The sequence below is a fragment of the Setaria italica genome, chromosome IV (assembly GCF_000263155.2).
Source record: "Setaria italica strain Yugu1 chromosome IV, Setaria_italica_v2.0, whole genome shotgun sequence".
Classification (NCBI taxonomy): domain Eukaryota; kingdom Viridiplantae; phylum Streptophyta; class Magnoliopsida; order Poales; family Poaceae; genus Setaria; species Setaria italica.
In genome coordinates this window covers 14,346,954-14,359,785 of record NC_028453.1, presented here as the reverse complement: position 1 = coordinate 14,359,785, position 12,832 = coordinate 14,346,954, and the positions used below count along the sequence as shown (strand labels likewise).

General features: G+C 44.7%; 1 protein-coding gene and 1 long non-coding RNA gene across 2 annotated transcripts; one reads left to right on the top strand and one right to left on the bottom strand.

The window, feature by feature from the left end:
* Nucleotides 1–1,009: 1,009 nt before the first annotated feature.
* LOC111256981 (L-type lectin-domain containing receptor kinase IV.1-like) lies at nt 1,010–3,363 on the top strand. The gene has a single exon (XM_022825803.1). It carries the CDS (start codon nt 1,046–1,048, stop codon nt 3,065–3,067), a length of 2,022 nt encoding a protein of 673 aa, XP_022681538.1. The 5' UTR covers nt 1,010–1,045; the 3' UTR covers nt 3,068–3,363.
* A 3,126-nt stretch (nt 3,364–6,489) lies between these two features.
* Nucleotides 6,490–9,928, bottom strand: LOC101766629. The gene is made up of 3 exons (XR_001163828.2): nt 9,711–9,928; nt 9,542–9,627; nt 6,490–6,723 (listed from the first exon to the last, which is right to left on the bottom strand). It is a non-coding gene; the product is annotated as an uncharacterized LOC101766629 (long non-coding RNA).
* Between the last annotated feature and the right edge of the window lie 2,904 nt (nt 9,929–12,832).

Sequence of the window (12,832 nt, the reverse complement as noted above, 5' to 3'; positions counted from 1 at the left end):
AGATGATGTTGGATTATGCTAGATATCATCCCATAATCCTTAGTAAAACACATCTTGAAGGAATTTCATAGGATTCTAAATGTTTATTCCTTTGGTTCCAAAGGCCTACATAGAAAAATTTCCCACTGGATTCAATTGACTATAAAAATTAAGAATGGTCTAGTTTGCTATGTCAGAAGCCTGTCCTCTGGCGATGAATAGAAGAACGAGAAAACACACGAACGAACAAGCTCGATTTTTTTCAGGTTTAGTTTTCGCTGACCACGCTCGACCCGGCAGATAGCATGGGTGGGCCAAAACCCACCAGGCTTGGGCTGGGCTGGACAGGGCTCAAAATGCTTAGGTCTACTCTGTCTCCCTAAATCATATGCCGATGTGTTTTCTACTTTTGGTTCAGTGACATAAGAACTTAAAACCGCTATTTTTGCAACAGCTTTGGAAAGAGTGGTAATTAGTTTCATCTGAAAATTTTGTAATAAATAACTCACAAAATTGTCTTGAGAACAAAATCTGAGAGATTCAACTGACTGTGATTCATTCGTGGAAATTCACATTCTTTCTTACAAAAGACCATAAGTCTAAATCTTTATGAAGTGTAGACCTAATATAAAATTCACCGTCAACTATGATATTTCACTTGAGCTAAGGATCTTAATTAGCAGAAAATAGAGAGAAGAATTTAATATGGCACACCAATCATATCTGGTGGTGTTTATTTTTATTTGCAAAAGAGTTGAATGTTATAGATGCATCTGCCCCTTCACACATATAATCGCACCAAAAAGTATAGTTCCATTCAAACAACTGGCTACCTTTTCAACACAAGACTAATTCATGTTAAGCTATCAGAACTAATAACACCACAGAACGACGACTAGTATGAAAAGCTTTAGTACATGCGACTGACATTCGTAGCAAAAAGCTGCCGTCTGCAGCAAATAAATTACAGACCACAGAGCAGAATGACTCTACAAACACAATAACCACCTCCCACTGCCTATGAAAGCACTCATTCCTGCATCTTGTTGAGTTCACAGTTGCAGACATGCCTGGCATGGTGCGTCTATCCCTCCTTTTACAGTTACTCTTATCCCTGGCCCTAAGCCTTGTATCCTTCACCACAGCAACCGGAGAGGACCAGTTCGTCTACTCTGGCTTCTCCAGGAGTAACCTCAACCTTGATGGAGCAGCCACTATTACACCAGACGGTGTCCTTGAGCTGACAAATCACACAGTCCACATTAAAGGCCATGCGTTCTACCCCACTCCATGGCGATTCCGCAAATCCCCTGGTGAGATGGTGCAGTCTTTCTCCATTACCTTTGTGTTCGGCATGGTCCCCATCTACTCTGATCAATGTACCGATGGAATGACTTTCCTGATCTCTCCCACCAAGGATTTCTCAGGTGCACAGACCTCACAATACTTGGGTCTCCTCAACAAAACAAGTGACGGCAAAGAAAGTAACCATATATTTGCAGTCGAGTTTGATAGTAGCCAAAATACTGAGTTCAATGACATCGATGACAACCACATCGGCATCAACATAAATAGTCTCACATCAAACCAATCCAAGTCTGCTGCCTTCTATGATGACAAGATTGGTATGTTCAAAAACTTATCCCTTGTTAGCCGCAAAGAGATGCAAGTGTGGGTGGACTACGATGGAGAGACCACACAGATCAACGTGACATTGGCTCCCATCAGGGTAGCCAAACCTTCCAGACCACTACTGTCAGCCACCTACAACCTGTCCACAGTGCTGGAAGATCCATCCTACATTGGTTTCTCGGCATCAACTGGTCCAATCAATTCACTATATTGTGTAACCGGCTGGAGTTTGGGCATAAATCGTCCTGCTCCATTGATTGACATTACCAAGTTGCCGAAGCTGCCTCATGTTGGCCCAAAACCTCGGTCCAAGTTGCTGGAGATCATCCTACCGATAGCCACAGCCATATTCATCTTCATTGTTGGAACAACTATAATTCTATTGGTGAGGAGGAGAATGAAGTATGCTGAGATAAATGAAGATTGGGAAGCCGAATTTGGGCCACACCGCTTTTCATACAAGGATTTGTTCCACGCTACAGACGGATTTAAGAATAAGAATCTACTCGGCCAAGGAGGATTTGGGAAGGTGTATAAAGGTCTGCTCCCTGTCTCAAGATTGGAGGTTGCAGTAAAGAGAGTGTCTCATGAGTCAAAGCAGGGAATGAAAGAGTTTGTTGCTGAGATTGTCAGTATTGGCCACCTCCGACATCGCAACCTTGTGCACCTACTAGGTTATTGCAGAAGAAAAGGTGAACTCCTATTGGTATATGAATATATGTCAAATGGCAGTCTTGACAAGTACTTACATTGTGAAGAGGATAAACCCACTCTGAATTGGGCTCAGAGGTTTCAAATCATCAAAGGTGTAGCATATGGTCTATTCTACCTCCATGAGAGGTGGGAGAAAGTTGTAATTCATAGAGACATCAAAGCAAGCAATGTTCTCCTTGATAGTGAGATGAATGGACGCCTAGGTGACTTTGGTCTTGCAAGCTTGTATGATCACGGCACTGATCCGCAAACAACCCATGTGGTTGGTACAATGGGATATCTTGCCCCAGAATTGGCACGCACTGGTAAAGCAACCACTCAAACAGATGTGTATGCATTTGGCATTTTCATTCTTGAGGTAACTTGCGGGCAAAGGCCTATCAATAGTCATGCAGATGATAGCTCACAGATATTAATTGATTGGGTTGTTGAGCATTGGCACAAAGGATCACTCACATACACACTTGACAGTAGGTTACAAGGCAACTACAACTCTGATGAGGTTAGCCTGGCATTAATTCTTGGATTGCTGTGTGCACATCCATTTTGCAATGCAAGGCCAAGTATGCGTCAAGTCATACAATACCTTAACGGTGAGATGCCACTCCCGGAGTTGATGCCCACAAACATAAGTTTCAGTGTGTTGGGCCTGATGCAAAATGAAGGTTTTGATGAGTATGCATCGTTGCCTTCCATAGTTGGGAGCAGTGGCATGACGTCAAGCCTGTCAAGTGGAAGATGACAATAGATAGATGCCATACCCAGGGCCAGATCATCTTGCAGTTAGTAGGCCAGATTAAGCTATGGAATCCACTGTAATTCTTATTCCTAGTGTTTCTCCCTAGTTCTTGTTTCTCCCAGGGCCAGATCATCTTGCAGTTAGTAGGCCGGATTTTGAAGCAGAAAATAATCTTTCAAATTTCTGTTTCTCCATAGTTCTTGTTTTAAAAATATTCTTCTATGCAAGGGTTATGCTGTCAACCCTTGTAAATTGTTGTAAAGTTTGTACATTTCAACTGTTGTAAACATTGTACAAAATTCTACAGTGCACAAAGGATAGTCTAATCTTGACAGCATCAGTTGACACATCAATTTTCAGATGCTCCCTCCAAGGAATACTTGGCATGTCCCGCAAGATGGCATGCTCAGTACTCAGATTAGAATCATGTAATTTTCAATATCCATTAGAGAGAATAAGCAGTTAACTTGATGGCATTGGAGCAGATACCTAGGACCATCAGACGAGGCTAATGCCACGCACCTTTCTATTCCTAATCCCATGGAAGATTCAAGAGTGTCAATTTGTGACTCTAAATGGTTGAGATACTTTTTGTTCGCCCCTTTGGAATTCAGGATTCTCAAACCGCATTAAAAGGGGGCAAAAGCAGGATAGCACATGGAATCCTATAAGAATCCAAAACACACTTAAATGCATGACAACAAAAAAAACAGGAAATCGAAGACCGACAGGAGAAAACGTGAGGTGTAATAGCTCATACCATAGAAGTGGCCAAACAGAGATGCATTTCGGCCGGGCCACGTATGTTGTGTCTCCAAGGCAACGTACGCAGCAGTGTAAAGAATTGTCTACTCCGGCATTTAGTCAAGCACGTGGTGTGCGCGGTGGGACAATTACGCCGCAATCATCCACACAATGAATTGCATATATAGGCAGAAAGGAGACATGGTGAGCTGGCGTACTTGCGCGCTCGCGCAGTTCGTCCTGTCTCCTGTCCCGGCCGGTCAGCGGTGGCCACTCTGCTCTGACCGGCAACTTGCCCGCGGCCCACGGCCACAGCTTCCACACGCTGGCTCACAACCGAAGCCGGAATACCATCCCTCGCCCAATCCAAAACATCCTCGCCCTCAAGAACTCCCCGCCCGAGGCCCGACGGTCACCGCCGGGAAGCCATCGGTCAAGCGAGCGCGCGAGCAGAGGAGATGGGGATGGTTCGAGACTGCCGCCATAGTCAGATCCACGTCTACGGGCTTCCTCCTACATGCCTAACCGAACGAACGTTGCTGTTGTTGGATCTTAAATTTATCAGCCCACAAGCCCAACAAGAAGTCAGGGCACGCCCCAGTACAGTTATGGTCGTAGAATGTCCTCGTGGAAAACGGAGAGCCAGCGCTTCCTTCTTCGAGCCACAGTAGCGGTGGATTAAAATTCTTATCCAAAATTATGTATAGGAAGTTTTTCTAATTTTTTTTTCCTCAAAATCATATCATCGCACAACAGTTCACAGTACTAACCTTCCCAATATTTCAAAACATTCCACATCAGCATGATACGCTCATCACCTGAGCCGGTCTTGTCTCCAACTCACGTTTCTCTCCTCCTCACACACCGTCGCCTCCTTGCGCCGCAGCTTGCACCCATCAAACCTGCGTTCTTCAATTGGAAGCAGAGATGGGTAAAATGGATTGGGTATGAGTCGACGAAACCTTTCCATGCAATTGGTGTTGGACACGTCATCAGATGATGACGAAGATGATTTCTTCCTCTCTATTACTCATGTGGTCATGAATGTGGATGAGTTCGATGATAAAACAAAATATCGTGGTTCTATCCTAGGGCATCGAGTACTTCAGCGAGATAGACAGGTTGTTCAAGATTATTTTTTAAAATAATCTTACGCACGGACATAGTTATTTCAAACGATGGTATGCATACAATAGATTTATTTGGACCATTTTTTAAATTCATATACATGTGTGTCTCATTACTCTTGACGTGTAGGTTTCGAATGAGGTGTATGCTGATTGTATGCATATGGAATGCCGTAGAACAACACGATGAATATTTTGTGTAGAAAAGAAACGCTGTCGGTATACTTGGCCTTTCTAGTCTGCAAAAGATTATTGCAACATTTTGGATGTTAAATTATGGAGTAGCTGATACATATGATTATGTTCGTATTGGTGAGAGTACTGCTATTGAGAGTCTAAGAAAGTTTATCAGTGTTGTTGCGGAGGTTTTTAGAGATGAGTACTAGAGATCACCTAATGAAGATGATACAGCTAGATTACTTGCAATTGGAGAGAGTAGAGGTTTTCCTAGTATGCTTAGGTCGATTGATTGTATGCATTGGAGGTGGAAAAATTATCCTTCAGCATCGTAAGGTATGTACACCGAGCATGTGGATGAGCCTACAATTGTACTAGAAGCTGTTGCAGATGAAGATCTTTAGATTTGACATGCTTTCTTTGGAATGCCGGATTCCCACAATGACATCAACGTTTTGCACCAGTCTTCTTTATTTGCATGGCTCGCTAAAGGTCAAGCTCCAGAGGTGAATTATACCATTAATAATAATGAATATATAATGGGTTATTATCTTGCCGATGGCATACATCCCTCGTGGGCCACATTTGTGAAGACCATACCTGAACCACAAGGTAACAAGAAGAAATATTTTGTAACTGCACAAGAAGCTTGTAGAAAGGACGTGGAATGAGCATTTGGTATTCTATAGGCTCGTATCGCTATCGTTAGGGGGCGAGCTCAATTTTGGGATGAAGACACCCTCGGACAAATCATGAGGGCTTGTATCATTATGCACAACATGGTAGTTGAGGATGAGCGTGATGAGGAAGATGATTTAAATTATGATGGGATGGGAGAAAATATGAAGATTTCTCACAGTGAAACACCTGACTTGAGGAGTTTATTAAAAATTATAAGAATATAAAAAAGAAAGATATTCACAATCAATTTCAAGATGATCTCATTGAGCACCTGTGGCAACTTCATCCAGGCCTCAACAAATAATTACATATAGTTTATATTTATTATCACTTTGAATAATTTTGACTGCATTATAAATTTATTTGTAATTGGCATGATGTTATTCTTACGAGAACTTCTATTTGTGATACTGGTACATAGGTTTTTTCTCATAGGTTTTTGCTCCAAATTTTGTGTTCAGTGCTTGTAGTATGACTAAGTGCTCCTTTTGATTACTGCTCAGCATCATTAATTTTCAGTCTCCTTTTCTACCTTTTTCTGAAAGATCAACAACCTAAAGAGTAACCTGAACAACCGAGTGACAGTTCTTGTGCTTGTGGGTTGCTGCAAATTTTAGTACAGACGATCCCAGAGAACATTTTCTAAAAGCCCTGTATCAATGAATCAACACACTCAGCCATATAGTCTGTTGCAGCTACTGCACCAAAGAACACAATCTGAATTTATTGTAAATGAACAGAACACAATTTGAAATAGTTCCTAAATCAACAGAACACAATCTGAATAAAGCATAGCAACAAGCAAAGGACCCAGTTGTACAGAAAGCACATATTGAAAGATGTATGGGAAGATGAGCTCCCTGGTTTTGATCTATTGAAATTTTGATGACCTACAAAGCCTCACCACCAGGAGGAAGTCACATCCTATTCCTGCATAATGCACCTGTTCAGATTATATAAGTGGTGAAAAGTGGAGAGAAGCATATATGCTTAAGAAAGATAATGGATGGATGCAATAATAACTAGAAGGGGCGTGCAAAGTGAGTTTGACATGTCTACTGGTGTTGCTTCTGTCAGTTCATATGCAGTTTAATTGGTCCTGATGAAGCTTCCAAATCCTAAAGACATGTCAGATACGCAACAAATGGTTAACAAGAGCACAACACTCTTTACAACATGTATTTTCATGATACTGGACTCAAAATATCTTCCTCAACTTCACTTATTAAGGACAGCCAATGTCCATGGGATACTGATGGCTTTGAAATCATTAATAGCTGAGGTGGGTTCTGCATCAGAAAATCAGTTCAACACAGCAAGCTAGCCTATTGCAGTGGTTGCGACGATCACAAGCACATGGTTAGTTGGGCACTATATGATCAAGTTAGTGTGCTGATGAGACAAACAGATTTTAGATAGGATTTCTGAAAAAAATCTGTCTTTCCATTACGAAAACAGATCACCATGCATTACAGCAGCAGCATTAGTGCAAGATAAACAAGCAGGTTACCAAGCAACCGAACACAGATCCTAGCACTGCGAACACATCCATAATGATACTAATAACAAGCCACCAGGAGGACCCAAAAAAACTGGAAGCATCAGCCATAACTTTTTCAGTCAAAGCTCAATGGAAAATCTCCACTCTGCCTAAAGTTAAAGTAGCCCTGATAATGAAGTAGTATTGTACAGTGAAATAGCAGAAAAATTCCATCTTCTGATCAAGGAACCAAGAACACTAAGCATTACTTCAGTTTCAACCAAGGATCCAAGAACAATAGATGAGCAAGATTTCCAGGTTATAAACTCTATTTCTACCACCAGCTAATAGAACCTTGAAAGCATTTTGTTTGTAATGTCAGAACTTTGATGCATCTCTATAGTTACTGAATCTTACTGATGCTTTGACTGCTGTTGCCACATTATGTTCAATCAATACAAAATCCTTCTATGGGCAAAGCGAAGGCAAGTACACTTGACTACAGAGCACAAGAAATCCATCTCATCTCACACAGAGAATTGAGAGACCTTTTGATTCATGCCATTCACAGATGGGTTGCCGTTGGCCACTTGTTCGAAGGCATCAGAGGGCTCGTCGCTCGATGGATACGGCACCGCCGATAGAGAATCCAAATCGTCGCCGGCAAGGACTGCCGTCGGAGGACGGGGTTGTCCTCCACCTTGTAGATCACTAGGCAGGTCGAGGTCATTGCCGCTAGACCTCTGCAAATTTCTGCCACCGATGGTTCATTGTGGGATGTGGTCACTGCCGGGCCGTTGAGGGTGCTGGCTGCCGACGGACACCACGCACCGTTGAAGCCTCCCGCCGCCGCACCTTACATGGCTGCATGTGTCGCCCCTCGCACCGCAGCCGACCCTCACCGCCGCCGCCCCTCGCCATAGACGCAATGTTTCTTGGCTTCCACGAACTGGCCGCGGCAGAAAAAACCCACGGGAATGGATCCCTCGCGTGCGGGAAAGGATGGTCGGGGGGCGATTGGGGGCGGAGGCAAGTCGCGAAAATATGTGCGGCAAGACGGACGGGATTCGCGTCACGGAAAGATTGGGGAAATTTTGGGGGAGCTGTTCGACTTCTTTTTTTTCATTTTTCTCCCTAAAGAAAATATTAGAGGTGAGATAGATGTTCTTTTGGAGTTGCTCTTAGTCGATTGATGTCCAAGTGAGGTGGGGAAACAAGCGAACTAGCTAGGTGCATGGCATGATTGGAGGAAGACGGGTAGGTGATTAATAATTTTGAATCTAGAATTTGAAATGTAGTTCTCTTAAATCGTGATATCCAATATTTGTAAATTTTAGGTATTTTTCTTTTTTTTTAGAAAATCAGCATTCTGAATGTGCTACTTAGACATTTTGAACATATAATTTCAATATTTTTGAAATATTGTTTCAACATTTTTACATGAAATATTGCTTGGACTATTTTTTTTCCAAAATGCTGATTTTTAGGTTTCATGAATCTAGTTGCATAAAATATTGAAGCATGTATAATGTACAAATTGGTGATCTAGTAAATATGTGGACTATTAAAGATTTTACTTGAGACATAGTGAAGTTAGAGCAAAGGAGATATTGGGATAATGAGATAGAACTCCCTCCGTCCCAAAAATACTATTTATTTTGGTTTTTATAAATATATAAGTTTTGCTATATATCTACACATAGTATAGATCTAGATGCATATCAAAAACTACTCCCTCTGGTTTAAAATAATCGGTGCTCTTTTGGAGTTCAAATGTTATCACCTAAAAGAGTGCTCTTTTAGGTTTCAGACTATATAAAAATGCAAATTCGTTAGCTCGGATCAAGTTCACGAGACAAAAGCATTCTACTAATTGGTTGATGAGTTAATTACCAACATGCATAATTAAATGGACCCAGGAATCTATGCGCCCAGCTCATCTATCAAAGCCATGTAAATAGATTGATTAGCGTCTACTATTTGGTCTAAAATTTTTTAAAAGAGCACTTACTACCTAAAGGAATAGTAGTAGTTTAGGACGAAGAGAGTTGGAAAACATAAATGTTGTTCCGTTTCCTCACTATATACTTCAGCTTGAAAACAGTGAAAAGAGATGGATGAGTATATAGAAGGGGTGGGGGTGACAGACACCAGTGGAAAACGTGGCATTAGTCCCGATTGGTAGGGCTTAAAGATACCGAAAATCCATCCGGGATTAAATTTTCGAGATAAAAGAGGAGTTCTTTAGTCCTGGGTCAGGTCATGCACCTAGGATTAAAGCTCTTTAATCCGCTTCTCGTTCTCAGCCCTCAGTTGTGTGTTCTCCTGCTGCTCCTGCTGCGTCTGGACCCATCCTTGCAACAACAAAAGCAAACGCTATCATTAGCAACATAGCACACAACACAGCATGAATGCAAAGAGGTGATGATGCTAGTACCTTCATCTGGGTGTGCTTGTTCTGGAACCAAAACTTGACCTGCAGCGGCCCGGCCGGGGAGGCCCCCCTCCGGTGGCCCAGCCGGGGAGGCCCCCCTCCGGTGGCCCGGCCGCGGAGGCCCCGGGGCCGCACGCCAGCTGCCAGGTGGCCCGGCCGGGGAGGCACCGGTGGCGTAGAGAGAGGAGAGAGGAGGAGAGGAAGCGCCTGGAAGATAGGGAGAGGAGGAGAGCGCCTGGATGAGGATAAGGGAGAGGAGGAGAAGATAAGGTAAAGAGGGGTAGGAGGGGGCGCGTGTGGAAAGGAACATTTTATCCCAGTTGGAAACATCAACCGGGACTAAATGGGGGTCTTTAGTCCCGGTTGGAATTACCAATCGGGACTAAACCTACCTTTTATCCCGGTTGGTAATTCCAATCGGGACAAAAGGGTGGAGTGTCGGTAGGAATTTTTTGTAGCCGTTACAACCGGGACTAAAGCCGGGACTAAAGCCTCCCCCGTGGTGGTCTTAGGTGGCACATTTTGATCCGGGACTAAAGCCACTTTAATCACAGGTCCAATGTTAATCGGGACTAAAGGAGTTGGATGAAAGGTCAATTTTCTACCAGTGAGATAGGGATGTAAGTAGGCGCAGGCCAGCCTGCCAGCCTGCAACGCTCGCCCTTCAAAAATAAATTTGCCTTCAAAAATAAATTTGCGGCTGTCCGCGGGCACCTGCTATTTTTACGCAGGCTCAAGCGGTCAGCACCTACAAGGCCTACTGGGGTTAGCAGGTATGCCTGCAACACCCGCACAATGCCTACGGAGCCTGCAGGTTTTATCTCGATTGATATTACCAGGACTAAATGGTTTTGCAAAACAAATTGCAAAAAATAAAAATATTTGGATTTTCTTCACACGCGCACGTCGCAAGTCACGCGATTTTTCACCTCGCGCGTAGCTTCCTTGCCATCCCACCTACATACCACATCTGTCTATATAGAGGATGCTATCCTTTTGTATTAACTCATGGAGGACCCTTTAATCTAGGTTGGTAACACCAACCGGGATTAAAGACCTTATTTAATCCCGGTTGTTAATACCAACCGGGATAAAAAGGTTCGAGGGATTTAGTCCTTTCCCAGCCACACATGGGGGACCCTTTTTATCCCGGTTGGAAACACCAAAAGATAGATATTCTTTATTTCGATTCAACAAGAAACCGGGATAAAAAGGGTTTGAGGGCTTTATTCTTTTTTCAGCCACCCGTGGGGACCCTTTTATCCCGGTTGGAGTTTCCAATCAGGACTAAAGGACCCCCTTTTATCCCGGTTGCTTTAGTCCCGGGTGGTAATACTAACCGGGACTAAAGGGTGTTTAGTCCCGGTTGATCTTACCAACCGGGAATAAGGGTCCCTCACGTGTGCCTGAATTTTTCAACCAGGACTAAATGATCCCCATGGGTGCCTGATTTTTGAACCGAGACTAAAAGGTCCCCTTTAGTCCCGATTGCAAATACCAACCAGGAGTAAATTATAGCGCACCCCCTTTTCTCTCGGGCCTAAATTAAACCGAGACTAAAGGGAGTGGTATCTAAAGTCAGTTCTCTAGTGCATAGTGTCTCTACAGACAGTCGACCGAACCACCCTCTGCTGGAGCTCAATTGTGCTGCCCGTCGCTAGAGCTTGACCACATCGTCCCCCTTATGCTCTCCGCCCGTGATGTGACTTCGACCCAGCCACTTGTGCGCTCGTGCAACGAGACGAAAGCAGCATCTAGGAATGGCGTTGCCAGGCAACGCCATGATCATAGTCATCCGTGCCAGGGTGATTCCACCCCCACCAGTAGTGGCGTCTACCATTACAGACTGTGAAATCTTATCCATCCCATTTCTTTCTACCTTTCCTACTAAACAAAGAACTGGAATCGTCGCATCCCATGAAGGACCAACCCATCCAAAAAATAGGATGGCGTCACATCTTATACTCAAATCAAACACATGCTTAGCTTTTTTTAAAAAAAAAACTCATTGCCAAAACACATGCTTAGCCTAGTGGTTAGAGCACTAGCATCCAGGCCTGGGTTCCCGTGAGAGCGAATTAAACGGGTGTGGAATAAAAACTTATAAAAAAATAGGTAGGGGTTTCCCCTGCTGTTGATTTCGGTAAAAAAATCACAGCCAAAACTCACAGCCCAGATCTTAAATACTTAACACTTGAGAGGAACAAAATGAACAGGGAATTAGGGTGGGGTTCGCAGACGCGCCAGGAAACCAATGATGCAATAACGGCTCCGTACGGCCGGCACAAAGTAGTCTAGCTCATTACAGAGGGAGGCTAGAATTTTTTGTAGCTTTTGAGCAGGCTATTTCTCTTGTTTGAGCTTATTCCCAAATATGAATATACATATGTGTATATGTATGCTTAATCACCACCGGACACAGGTTTTATGCCGAGTGCCAGGGGCACTCGGTGAAACTCAAAATACTCTCGGCAACAAATTCGCCAAGTATTACATTCGGCATCCGGCACTCGGCAAAATTTGAGTCGGCAAAGTAGCATTCGCCGAGTGTTTTCGGTCGGGCACTCGGCAAAGCTTTCGCCGAGTGCCCAGAAAACACTCGGCCAACCATTTTTCCGAAAAAAAGGTACGCCGACACCGTCGGCCGCACCACCAGCATGTCGCCACCATCCACGCCGCCGCCACCACCACCACCACCACAGCCGGCCACCATCCACGCCCACCGCCACCATCCACACCGCCGCCGCCACCGCCACCACCACCACAGCCGGCCACCATCCACGCCCGCCGCCACCATCCACACCGCCGACGCCGCTGCCACCACCACAGCCAGCCACCACCACAGCCCGCCGACCACCATGAGCTGCTTCCCACCAGCCACCATGAGCTACCTCCTGCCGGCCACCACCACCACCACATCTCCACGCCGCCGCTCTCGGGGCCCCCGACGTGAGTCCCCACCGGATCCGGGACCCCCGACGCGAGTCCCCGCCAGATCCGGGGAGGAGGGGCGGAGTCCCCGCAGGATCCGGGGAGGAGGGGGCGGTGCGGCGGCTGGATCCGGTCGGATCTGGGGAGAGGGGCGGGACGGCGGCCGGAGACGCCGCCAGAGAGAGGGGCCGGCC

Excerpts from the sequence above, each read along its gene's own strand:
- LOC111256981 (XM_022825803.1), top strand. The coding sequence starts at position 1,046 with ATGCCTGGCATGGTGCGTCTATCCCTCCTTTTACAGTTACTCTTATCC.